The sequence below is a fragment of the Podarcis raffonei genome, chromosome 7, assembly GCF_027172205.1.
Source record: "Podarcis raffonei isolate rPodRaf1 chromosome 7, rPodRaf1.pri, whole genome shotgun sequence".
Classification (NCBI taxonomy): Eukaryota; Metazoa; Chordata; class Lepidosauria; order Squamata; family Lacertidae; genus Podarcis; species Podarcis raffonei.
The window spans coordinates 22,668,109-22,679,795 of NC_070608.1; the positions used below are offsets into that span (position 1 = coordinate 22,668,109).

General features: G+C 46.0%; 1 protein-coding gene across 6 annotated transcripts; it reads left to right on the plus strand.

The window, feature by feature from the left end:
• Positions 1-876: 876 nt before the first annotated feature.
• On the plus strand, positions 877-8,134 carry KLF10 (KLF transcription factor 10). Of its 6 annotated transcripts, none has more exons than XM_053395492.1 (4): positions 877-1,226; positions 4,579-4,782; positions 4,980-5,886; positions 6,744-8,134. In XM_053395492.1, exons 1-4 carry the CDS (start codon positions 1,191-1,193, stop codon positions 7,001-7,003), a joined length of 1,407 nt encoding a protein of 468 aa, XP_053251467.1. In that variant the 5' UTR covers positions 877-1,190; the 3' UTR covers positions 7,004-8,134. The 6 variants fall into 6 exon arrangements, with proteins under 6 accessions (XP_053251467.1, XP_053251468.1, XP_053251469.1 ...); XM_053395493.1 differs by having other exon boundaries at positions 4,582-4,782; XM_053395494.1 differs by lacking the exon at positions 877-1,226 and adding an exon at positions 1,238-1,415.
• The last annotated feature ends 3,553 nt before the right edge of the window (positions 8,135-11,687 follow it).

An 11,687-nucleotide genomic window follows, 5' to 3' on the forward strand; every position in this document is an offset into this window, starting at 1 on the left:
GTTCCTATCTCTCAGCCTAACCTACCTCACCGGGTTGTTGTGAGGATAAAATGGAAAGGGGATATATGTCACCTTGAGCTCCTTGAAGGAAAAGCTGGCATATAAATTTCACAAACAAACAAATAAAAGAACACAATTTGGTTCCCTGCCTCCCAAGCCTTACCAGAAAATTTCAGGTCTTAAAATTCTCAGTTCTGAAGTCTCAATTGCCAAGCTGCTTAAACAAATTATCACTCTCTTCCTCAAATAGGTGAATAGTAAACAGTGCCCCGTCCTAAGCAGGTTCTAGGCAGGCAACAAAAGAAGAGTTGTCTGGCACCTGAAATATTACCAAGTTCATTGTGGCCCATGAAAATTTATGCTGCAGTAACTTAAAGTGCCACAAAACTCTTGTTAGTTTAGGAAAAACAGGAGTTTTGTGTCACCTTAGCTTATTGTAGCATAAACTTTCATGGGCTACAGTGAGCTTGTTAAGTGCCAAAGGATTAAAAATAAAGAAATAAATCTGTTGTCTCTGATGCTGCTTAAAAGTTACACTCAGTTGCCTAGCTACTGGTTCCCTGTGGAACAATATTACCACCCACATTCATGGTTACTTCCTGTTATATACCTATCTTATCTGTATAAGACGATGGAGCCGAATGGGGAGGGTTAAAAAATAAAATGAAATTCTCGCATGCCACTTTTACCACCAGCTGTCTTAGTTGCTAAGCACAAGATCCCTGCAGCCCACCTCGCCTCTCCCACAGGGATCCGGAGAAGGGGAGGGGAGGAGGGGCGGGGGCGGGAAGAGACGTGACACTGACTCAGCCAGCAACTGGGACTTACCCGAAGGCTGCGCCGGGACACGCTGCCGGGTTTGTGTACACGCGGAGATGACTTTGCCTCCACGCTGCTGGGCAGCCGCTGATCACGCGCAGCCGCCGCCCGCCCATTGGCCAGGGCCTCACACACCTTTGCAGGCGATTGGCCGCGCCTGGCGCCCGCCTTTGCTCGCGCTGCGCTGGGGAGCCGCCACCTGAATGGGGAGCTGCCTGCGAACAAAAAGAGGAAAATAAAGACAGCGGCAGGCAGAGAACGCCCGGGGCGGGGAGGGAACTTGTCAACAGCTGCAGCCTCGCTGGTTCAGCATCAGGGCTGCAGCCTGACAGGGGGGGTGGGGGAGAGAGAGGCGCCTTCCATCGGGGGTCATGCTGAATTTTGGAGTGTCTCCTTTCCAGCTTGCTGTAAGTAGATCTATCCGTCCATTGCAAGAGTCATTTGGAGCGGTGGAGTGGATTGGGGGGCGGGGACCAAGCTTTCAGCTGGGAAAAAGTGCTTTTGGCGGAGAAGGGAAAGATGCAATTTCTGTTAAGAGATGGAAAAAGAGTATTTGTTCAAAAGGGCAACGCAGAGAGAGATCCGGCCAGCTTGAGGTGTGTCTCGGTCAGAGGCTTTTAAGAAGCAAAAGACCTGTTGGGGAGGAAGGAAATGGGGCTTAGTGGAACCTTTTTTTTTTGCAAGGGTGTGTGTGTTGTGAAAACGAATATTTGGTTGATAAACGGGTGTGTGCAGCGAGGTGTAAGGACTGGGGTGCAGTGCATAAATGTTGCTACGCAACACATTTGGATTATATATGAGTTTGAAGGGGGGGTTTGGGGGGCGGGGGAGGCGAAGCTCTTGGAAACTGCCTGGAGGGGAGTATGACTATAGGGGAGCACCTGGTGCGGCCCTCTTCGAGGGGGAACTTTTTGGTATGATTCTATGGTGAGAATCCTGTATTGCAGCAGGGGGTTGGACTAGACGACCCTGGGGTCCCTTCCAACTCAATGAAAGGAAACTCTTAAAAGTGATTTGAGTGAAAAGGATAAAGCGGGCGGCGGAGGGGAGAGATTGAAAGAGGCTTAAAGGCTGCCGAGGAAGGACAACTATTGTGGAATTACCCGGGAAATAAGAGATCCGGAAAGAAGCTGGTAGAAAGTAACCCCGCGTGTGGAGAGAGATGAGGGAGGTCGGGAAATGAAGAGGCGGCATGTGGCGGCGGCGGAGGCAGGCAGCTCGCTTAGAGACCCAATGCGAGGAAGGGACGAAGCAAACAAACGAACAGGGCGTGAGTGAGACCCAATGTGTGGGTGACTGGGGGCTCGGTGAAGCGCTTTGGGGGGCCGCCAGGACTTGGGTGGGTGGGTGGCGGCGGCGCTGAGGGGGCGAGCCCGGCCCCGGGGTGGGTCGTGGTATGACTGGAGGAAAGCGGGAAGAGGCCGGGCGAGGGCGAGCCGCATTCCCTGAGCGGGCGAGGCGGGCCTTCCAGAATAAAATTAGGGCGCCGACCGCTCGCCCCACATTCCTCCGGGCGAGGCTCCCGCTTGGCGGTGTGCATTCGCCCCTTTCCTTCCGCCTCCTTCTCTAGCAGACGAGCCTGGGCGGGAACTTCTCTCCCCCCTCCCCCAATTTGCAGGCGGAAGCCGCTTTCTGTTCCCAGCAGAGCGCGTTGGATTCGGGGGCGCAGCGCAAGGCTAGTGCTGCAGCCTCGAGGGCTTGGCTTTTCTGGGTGTGCGCGGCTTCCTGACGCCCATCAGGTTCCAGGAGGAGGAAGCAAACATTCGCCCGGCTGCTGGTGCCTTTGGGGGAGCGGGCCAGGCCTGCCCAAACCCACGCGCAGGAAACGGGGGGGTGGGGGGCTCCCAGAAAAAAATGTGCGTTTACAGAAGCCTCAAGGTCCGGGGGTGGTGGAAGGGTTGGGGCGCTGAGTTCAAGGCTCGCCCCCGCGCGGGAGATACAAGGGGACGAGCATCATCAGCTTTTCCCAGCAGCAGGCGAGATCTCTTCCGGCACGCACAGATGCTTTCGCCTCGAGGCGTGGGAGGGGAGAGTGGGCGGGGCCTGCGAGAGCTCGAGCCGCCCCTCCCTTCCCTGTCTCTCGCATTCTAGAACGCGCGGCAAGGAAGTAGGGGAAAGGTCGCCGAGCGGCAATTCCCAGTCCTCGTTCCCCGAGCGCCGAGCAGCAGCCGCTGATCACGCTTTGTTCACATGTCCCCGCCCACTGAGCCTACACTCTCTCTCGGGTGGAGGGGGTAGCGGCCGGCCAATCGTCTCCCGCGGCGCCCGACGTTGGCGGCCAATAGGCGGCGGGCAGGGCGGTCCTTCAGGAAGCGAGTGCGTGCTGTTTGGAATGGGCGGGCGGGGCGTGTGAGTCACCGGCGGAGGCTCTCTGAGGTGAACGTGGCTCGGCTCCAAGATCCGGCTGCCGGCGAGGATCTCCCTGCCCCCGCCTTCCTTAGACCTTGTAGTCGCCGAGCGGCGGCGGCGGATGTAGCCATTCCCTTTCGGCGCTCGGCCCTCTGCGCCTGTATGGCGGCCTTGCAGCGCGCGCTTCAAGGCGTGACTTACGGCGCAGGGGTTGCCGCCGAAGGCAGACATTGGCGGGTTAGCCAACTTCATGGGAAAGGGATCTTATGCACGGGGCTCTAATAAAGGCGGGTAAAAAGTGTTGCACATAAATTCAAAACGCATCCTTCAGACCTCTAGCTGGGCGCAAAGGAAAAGTGCGTTTTCCGCACGCAGGAAACGAGCAAGGAATTTGAGGGGGGGGTTGGGGGGGAGCAAGTTGTTCACAGGAATCCCTAAGCCACAGCTTAAGGGCCCTCGCCTGGAACACCTCAGGATAGCCAAGCTGAAGCCCTACAGAAACAGGACTTGGTTTTAATTCCCATGTGTAGGCCGCACGTTTTGAGAGAAGCACAGCTCCCTTGATGTGTTAGTAATTGAATGAATTAGCACAAAGCAAATATTTAAAAACAAGGCTGTGTCCCTAGCTTGTCTAAAACACAATAGCAATAAAGGAACCTTTAAGGCTGAAGTCGGTGCATGTTTGCCTGGGGGTATGTGCAACCAAACTCCAGTGACAAATGACTTTCTGAGCATGCTGGTATAGGATTGTGCTTTGGAATAGCAAAGGTACACCATAAAAATAATGAAATAAGAGAGTAATAATAAGTATCCCTGCCTGTCACACAGGAGACCAAGGTTTGGTTCCCTGATGGGAACTGTCAGTTTTTGAAACTTGAGATAGCTTGGTTGCTGGGGCATGAGACTCTTAATCTCAGGGTCATGGGTTCACGCCCCATGTTGGGTGCAGGAGGTTGGAACTAGATTATGCTCGTGGTCCCTTCCAACTACAGTTCTGGGAAAACGGCATAGGGCATCACATAGGTGTCTATAGAATGATCTGGGAAACATTTTAAGTGTTTCTACGTAACCTTGCAGACTAATCGGAATCCAATTGGACTGAAGTACTTTGACATAAACTGTTTAGATCTAATGAGATACATTGGTTTAACTATAACCATTTAAGCTTAATTGTTTTGTGGACTGAGTTTCATTGAGGTCAATAAGATTTCATTACCCTTGGCTGATTACAATTTTCATGGTATCCAACCTAGGAATAAATAATCCATTCAGATGAGGGGTATAGGAAAAAGGAGATGCTATTTAAAACACTGGAGTTACTACATATAATCTGGTTTTTTTAAATATTTGATGAACATATAAGCTTATATTCGCTGTTTGATACTGAAAAACATCCTCTCTTTTTCATAGCAGGAAGGAATGGAGGTGATAAATGAAAAGCAGCACATTAGGAGTGATTTTGAAGCAGTAGAAGCTTTAATGTCCATGAGCTGCAGTTGGAAATCAGACTTCAAGAAGTACGTTGAACTGAGACCAATAACACCAGCATCAGATACGTCTGAAGAAATTGAGGACAACCTGCTCCCTTCTACTGACTTTCAAATATCAGCCTTTGTAAGCTTTATTCAATTATTATAAATTTCTTATTTACAACTAAATCCTATGCATGTTCCTTCAGAAGGAAATTTGCTCCATTTATTGGCACTTGCTCTGAAGTAAGCATGTATAGAATTGCATCCTGAAGTTCATAGATCATGCTAATTAGTTGTGCTGAGTAGAGAGCTAATTGCACCATGTTTTTATTCTTCCAGTGCTTGACGCCGCCCTACAGCCCTTCTGACCTTGAAATGGCTCAGGCAGTCCATCCCATTGCACCAGCGCCACCTACTGTAAAGAGCAAGTCACTTGTTGACGCTTCTGAGCAGGGCGCTCCAACAGCTTTTAAGAAGACTGAAAAAGTTTCAGAATCGAGAATGCTGAAAGCACAGGCGACAAGTGTCATTCGCCATACAGCCGATGCTCAGCTTTGCAGTCACAGAACCTGTCCAGCAAGAACAGACAGCATTTTGAGGTGTCGGGATGATTACACAAGGGAAGCAAAGCAACAAGGCAATGCAGAAGTGAAACAAAATCCATCTTGTGAAAGCGTGTCACTGGCTGCTGCAATGTCTGAAGATAAGCAGCCCGATGTGAAAGAAGAAAAACATTCAGTGTTGGCAGTCAGTCCAGTGCCTTTCATGCAGACCACACTCAGTAGTCCTCTGCCTGTGCCTGGTTCAGCACAACGCTCTTCCCTGGTAGTTCCCACATCTCCTGTGCAAGCAGGGGGAGTCCCTCCTGTGCCATTGGTTTGCCAGATGGTTCCGCTGTCTGCTAACAACTCTGTTGTGACAGCAGTAGTACCCAACACTCCCTGCAGTCAGTTGTCACCAAACCTTTGTCAGCCTATGGTGTTCATGGGAGCCCAAGTTCCCAAAGGAGCTGTTATGTTTGTTGTTCCACAGACTGTTGTTCAGAATCCAAAAGCACCTGTGATCAGTCCCAATGGCACCAGGCTCTCACCTATCGCTCCTGCTCCAGGTTTTGCTCCTGCTGCAACAAAAATCACTCCATCCATTGACTCTTTAAGAATAAGAAGCCATGTGTGCAGCTATCCAGGATGTGGAAAAACATATTTCAAGAGTTCCCATTTGAAAGCACATGTTAGAACACACACAGGTAAATTTTGCTTGAGAAGTTGGAAATTGTTTTGTTTGTGTGTGTCTGCATGTCTTTTGTGTAATACTGAGGTTTCTCCTTTACTGAGTTTTGTATTGTGGAAAACATAACGGGAAACCCAAACTTTTCCTCAACATTATTTCTCTTGCATAGGAATTTTTCACTAATAGTGCAGTTCTATGCATGTTGAGTTTAGTGGGCTATTTCTCCTTGATATATATTTATAGGACTGCAATCTTAACAAAGGCTATTGCATTTTTATCTCACTGCTGAGGTCTAAGCTTATGTTTCATTCTCTCACTGTTTTGCTGTGTTAGAATGGCTAGTGAATCTAATAGTGGTACAGTACAGCTAAATACAGTAAAAGAGAAGTATTATGTAATTATTCACAAATGCAATCATGCCCAAACATTTCAGTAATATTTTGGAGCCTGGCAATTTCCAAATCCAACATTTTGCATAATCACATTTCCATGAAGGTAGGTTTTGAGACCTCAGATTATTTGTGTAAATTTAACCTTACTGCAGTATAAAACTGATAGTTTGAATGCCCATCTTCAATAGTAGTTGTCTGCTCACGTACTTTGGATAATATCATTGATGGTCTAGGGATTCCTCTAGGTTTGTGATTGGAAGTCTGAAAGCTTAATTTGAAGACTGCTTTTTGAAAAATGGCTGTGCAGGTTGTGGAATTCCAAAGACAGTGATTCTATAAGGTTTTGTCTGGTCTGTGTTGACAGCGCAGATGAGGATTTTTCTTAGAATACTACTTGTTCTGTTTCTTGAAAATGGGTGCAAGAAAAACTGTTTATTCTGTTGGTAAATAAATGCTCTGTTTCTACCATTTTGTATTTTAGGAGAGAAGCCATTCAGCTGTAGTTGGAAGGGCTGTGATAGGAGATTTGCACGTTCTGATGAACTGTCTCGCCATCGCAGAACGCACACAGGAGAGAAAAAATTTGCCTGTCCAATGTGTAATCGCCGATTCATGAGGAGTGACCACTTAACAAAGCATGCACGTCGCCACTTGTCAGCCAAGAAGTTACCAAACTGGCAGATGGAAGTGAGCAAATTAAATGATATTATTGTACCTCCTGCTTCTGATCTTGCACAGTGAAATAACACCAACTGACAATACTGTTAACTAACTACTATCACTGTGGTTGGAGGTTCATGGTGACACAAAACAGCTTGCAAAAGGTCTGTGGTTCTGCACTGTCATCCTTTGATGGTGCAAGAACAGACGGAGAGGCAGTGGCTGGCTGTACTTCTGAGAGGAGCAGTGACCAGAAGGGCTGGAGGTTTCCTTTGTACTTGGAGAAGTGGAAGTGTCAATGCCAGCACAAGAATGTGGCTTTAAACATGTGGAAAACTATTCAGCTGCTCAATGCATCAGCTAGGTTTAAGCCAGAGTTATGCAGGTGTTCTGAAGAGCTGTTGTAAACAAAATACATAAGAATACCAGTTTATGATACGGAATCGGGGATGACCTGTTTATAGCAGAGTGCTGTAATTTCCTTTTGGTTTATTCTCTGAGGCCCAATTATGAAAGATGATGGAATTCCACTAGTGTACCTCCATATCTTAGCATATAAACTATAGCTGTTCCAAACAACTGGTAAGCATAGACTTGAGTGAGAGATGCTGTATGGTTCCAGTTGATCTATTCAATTATTACTACAAGCAAGTCCAATAGTATTTTTACTATACCCTTAGAAAACAACATGATTAGTACCATTAGCTATACCAGCATCTTTGAATATTTCTGCTTTTAAGTTGTGTATTGTTTCCTGTATACCTATACAGTTCTATACCACTGAATTTTTCAAAACCTTGATACAGTGCACTTTGTTTAAAATATAATCCTTAAAGAGTAAACTACGCAGCTTGTATTCAGAAGGAAGGACAAAGGTTGTATGGTATGCTACTTTCTGAGAAGTTACTCTGGAGGATAGTTTATGATAGAAGTATATAAGTTGTTTTTATATATTGAAGGTATAGTTTAAAATTGATTAAAATCAGTAAAATGGGGGTTGTGTAGGAAATGGAGAGAGTAAAGACACCAGCCCCAAATGCCAGGATTATCCAAGCATTTTTCTGCTTTATATTGTACCATACTGAAGAAAAGTGAACTATTGGAGAATGGTGTAATATCTATTTTGTGACTACTTTAAAATTTTTGCACACTATTTCTTATAATGTACTTTATACCTTGTTTACAATAAAGACAGTTTTCTTTAATATAAAATGTGTGTGCTCTCACTTAATTTCCCAAGCAAATGAAAAAAGTAACATTAAAACCTAAATGCAACACTCATTAAAACATATGTGGCCTTTTCTAAAGGCAGTGAGCTCACAATTTGCTTCCGCCCCCACAACCATGCAGTGTATAAATGTTACGATTTATTTTTTTTAAAGATTATCTAGAGCAGTGTTTCCCAAACTTGAGTTACCAGCTCCTTTTGGACTACAATTCCCATCATCCCTGACCGCTGGTCTGCTAGCTAGCAATGATGGGAGTTGCAGTCCAAAAACAGCTAGACATGCAGGTTTAGGAAACACTGATCTAGGCCATGGTACTGTGCATCAAAATTTGTTAGTCCATATATGTTCCCTTCAGTAAGTGCCTGTAAACATAAACCCTGAGTCTTAAAAATAATGTTATATATTTTCATCCATACTATGGACCCCAACATGGAAAATCTTATTTGCAGCATGGTTGATTAAGCCTGCCTGATTACAGGCAGGTACCTTTATGACACTCCTCCCACCCCCCACCTTTGCTGGTCCGTTTAAATTTTGATTTGTTGAAAAACAAGGGGGAAATCCATATTTCATATTTCTGATTGCTGGAGTGGGAGGTTGTCCCTTGCTCGCTCTTACATTAAAATAAAAGCTTCGTGGTGTGTATTCTTGCTTGTAAATTTTTAAAAGAATGTTAGCAGCTTCACACTGGCCAGCAGGCCTGTGCAGAGGGGAAAGGCAGCCGGGTACACTTGCCCTGGGCCTCGGAGGGCTAAGCTGGTCAGTGGGGGTGCCTGCCAGACTTATGCTGTCATGCCAAGAACACCCCGTGCCTCCCAGACGCCCTTGGGCCTCAGATAAGCTATGCACAGGCCTACTAGCCAGCTTAGCTTTATTATGCTTGTGTTTGTCCTTCAATAGGCATTTCAAGGTGACTCTAGAGATCTGAAGTGCTCTGGATGGATCTTTCCAAGCTAAACAGCATATTTTTTAAAAAATAAAAGTTAAATGAACCCTTTAGTTTCTAAAAATAAAATACTGTTGCACTACTTTAGCATCATATCAGCATCAGCAGCATCATGGATTCAGAGCTCTTAAGTGTTCCACAGACCATGTTCTGGACATCCTTACCTCTTTCAAAGCCCATGGGCCTAAAGAAACAGGCAGGACACCATAGAGATAGAGAGTACAGTGGTACCTCAGGTTAAGAATTTAATTCATTCTGGAGGTCCGTTCTTAACCTGAAACTGTTCTTAACCTGAAGCACCACTTTAGCTAATGAGGCCTCCCGCTGCCACCATGCGATTTCTGTTCTCATCCTGAGGTAAAGTTCTTAACCTGAGGTACTGTTTCTGGGTTAGTGGAGTCTGTAACCTGAAGCATCCATAACCTGAGGTACCACTGAGGTACCAAAGCAGCACAATTTGTCCCCATGTGGGACAGCTGCATATTCCTGCATTGCAGACTAGATGATCCTCAGGATCCCTTCCAACTCTACTATTACATGATTCACAATCTGTGAGGGCTCTGATTTGACTTGGGCCAAAATACAAGAGCTGCATCACACTTCAAGAAAATCATGACACCCCCCCCCACACCATACAATGGTACTTCAGGTTAAGTACTTAATTCGTTCTGGAGGTCCGTTCTTAACCTGAAGCACCATCTCAGCTAATGGGGCCTCCTGCTGCCGCCGCGCCACTGGAGGACAATTTCTGTTCTCATCCTGAAGCAAAGTTCTTAACCCGAGGTACTATTTCTGGGTTAGCGGAGTCTGTAACCTGAAGTGTATGTAACCTGAGGTACTACTGTACTAGTGTTTAGCACCTTTTAAAAATCAGACTTATTTAATATCTCAGCAATCACGGGACTGGCCCAATGCACGTAGTCAGATACACTCTGGACAGGATGAGGGTGAGTGGAGAATTCTACCACCATTCTCTTATCACATAAATCTGACATCAGGAATCACAAGACGGAGAAGCCAGTAGGAGAACACTTCAGTCTCCCAGGACATTCAATACAGGATCTCAAATCAGCTGTCTTATTACAAAAGAATTTCAGAAAGAGAAGTTGCTGAATTACAACTTACCACTAAACTGAAAACTATGGAAAGACCTGGTCTTAATAGAGATATTGGATTCCTGTCTCATTACATATGCTAATCGTCTGCATACTATCCCTTGCTTTTTCCTGTAGGACTAATTGCAGTCGTTAACAGTCGTCAACAGGTTTACCATACCCATTGAGTCAATTGCCCATCTGCTACTACCCTCCTGAGAAAAACCCCACCCCACCCTCCCACTATATATAAGGGTCTGGTGACTTCTGTTTCAGTGTATCTGAAGAAGTGTGCATGCACATGGAAGCTTATACCAAGAACAAACTTAGTTGGCCTCTAAGGTGCTACTGGATGATTTTTAAAATATTTTTATATATTTATCTTATCACCTGTTGGTGTTCATTAGTATCATCTGCCCTCATAAGCTGGCTTGGGGGGATTGTTCCCAGCTGATATGGCTGGTGGATCTGGTGGACCTGTAGAATGCAAATATGACTCAGGTGATTCACATGACTGCTGCTGAACACACACTCATTTCCCTAGGAATTGAGATGGTTCTGTGGTATACAGCTTGAATGCAATGAAGCGCTAGTGCTGTACAGTACTTGTTCATTATTGAGCCTACTCAATGGGCTACAGAAAGAAGAGCTTCTTTGCTACCTCCATTACATCTTCTGTATGCCATCCAGCTCAGCTTTTCCATTTGTTTTGAAGCCTTTTGTATGCTGGCCAAAATGAGGCACCGGACTCTTGGTTTGCCTGCTGTGACTCATGCACAAGGCGTTTTGAAGATAACTGTTAGGACCTGGGCTCCATTCTTGCAGCAGCCTAGCATTGAGAGACACCCAGAACTCTGTCTGGTTCAATTTTGTTAGATTAGTTTCAGTTGGTACTGCTTAAGGATTTGGACTGGAGCCACTTGAGTGTCTGACCTTTGACCTTTCCATACAGCATTCAGGAGAAGTTGCACAGGCAGTAAAATTTGGCTTAGTTGCAGTTGTGGTATAGGAAATCTGGCCCAGCTGCACGGGCTGCCAACTCATTTACAAGTCCAATTCAAAATGCTGCTTTAAAGGCAAATAAGACTTGGGACCACAATACCTCAGGCATTAGCTTTCATTATATTAACCTACCTGGACCGTAATTTGAGACCCTCCAAGTGAAGTCTCCATAAGATGGTAGCAAGAGAATGGGCCCTTTTGAGTGGCAGCCTCTGCCTGCCACCAGCACTAATTTTTTTGTGCTGGGTGAAAATGTTTCTATTCTCCCAGGCACCTGGATATTAATTGTTGTGTACCTTGTGGCCATTTTAATTACATGTGGGTGTTCATCCTGATGTTGTGTGGAGGAAAAGTATTTCATAGAATCATAGAATCATAGAGTTGGAAGAGACCACAAGGGCCATCGGGTCCAACCCCCTGCCAAGCAGGATTTCTAATTTATGATGGTGGATAAACACTTCGTGTGCTATTGTTTTTAACAGATGCTTATTCAT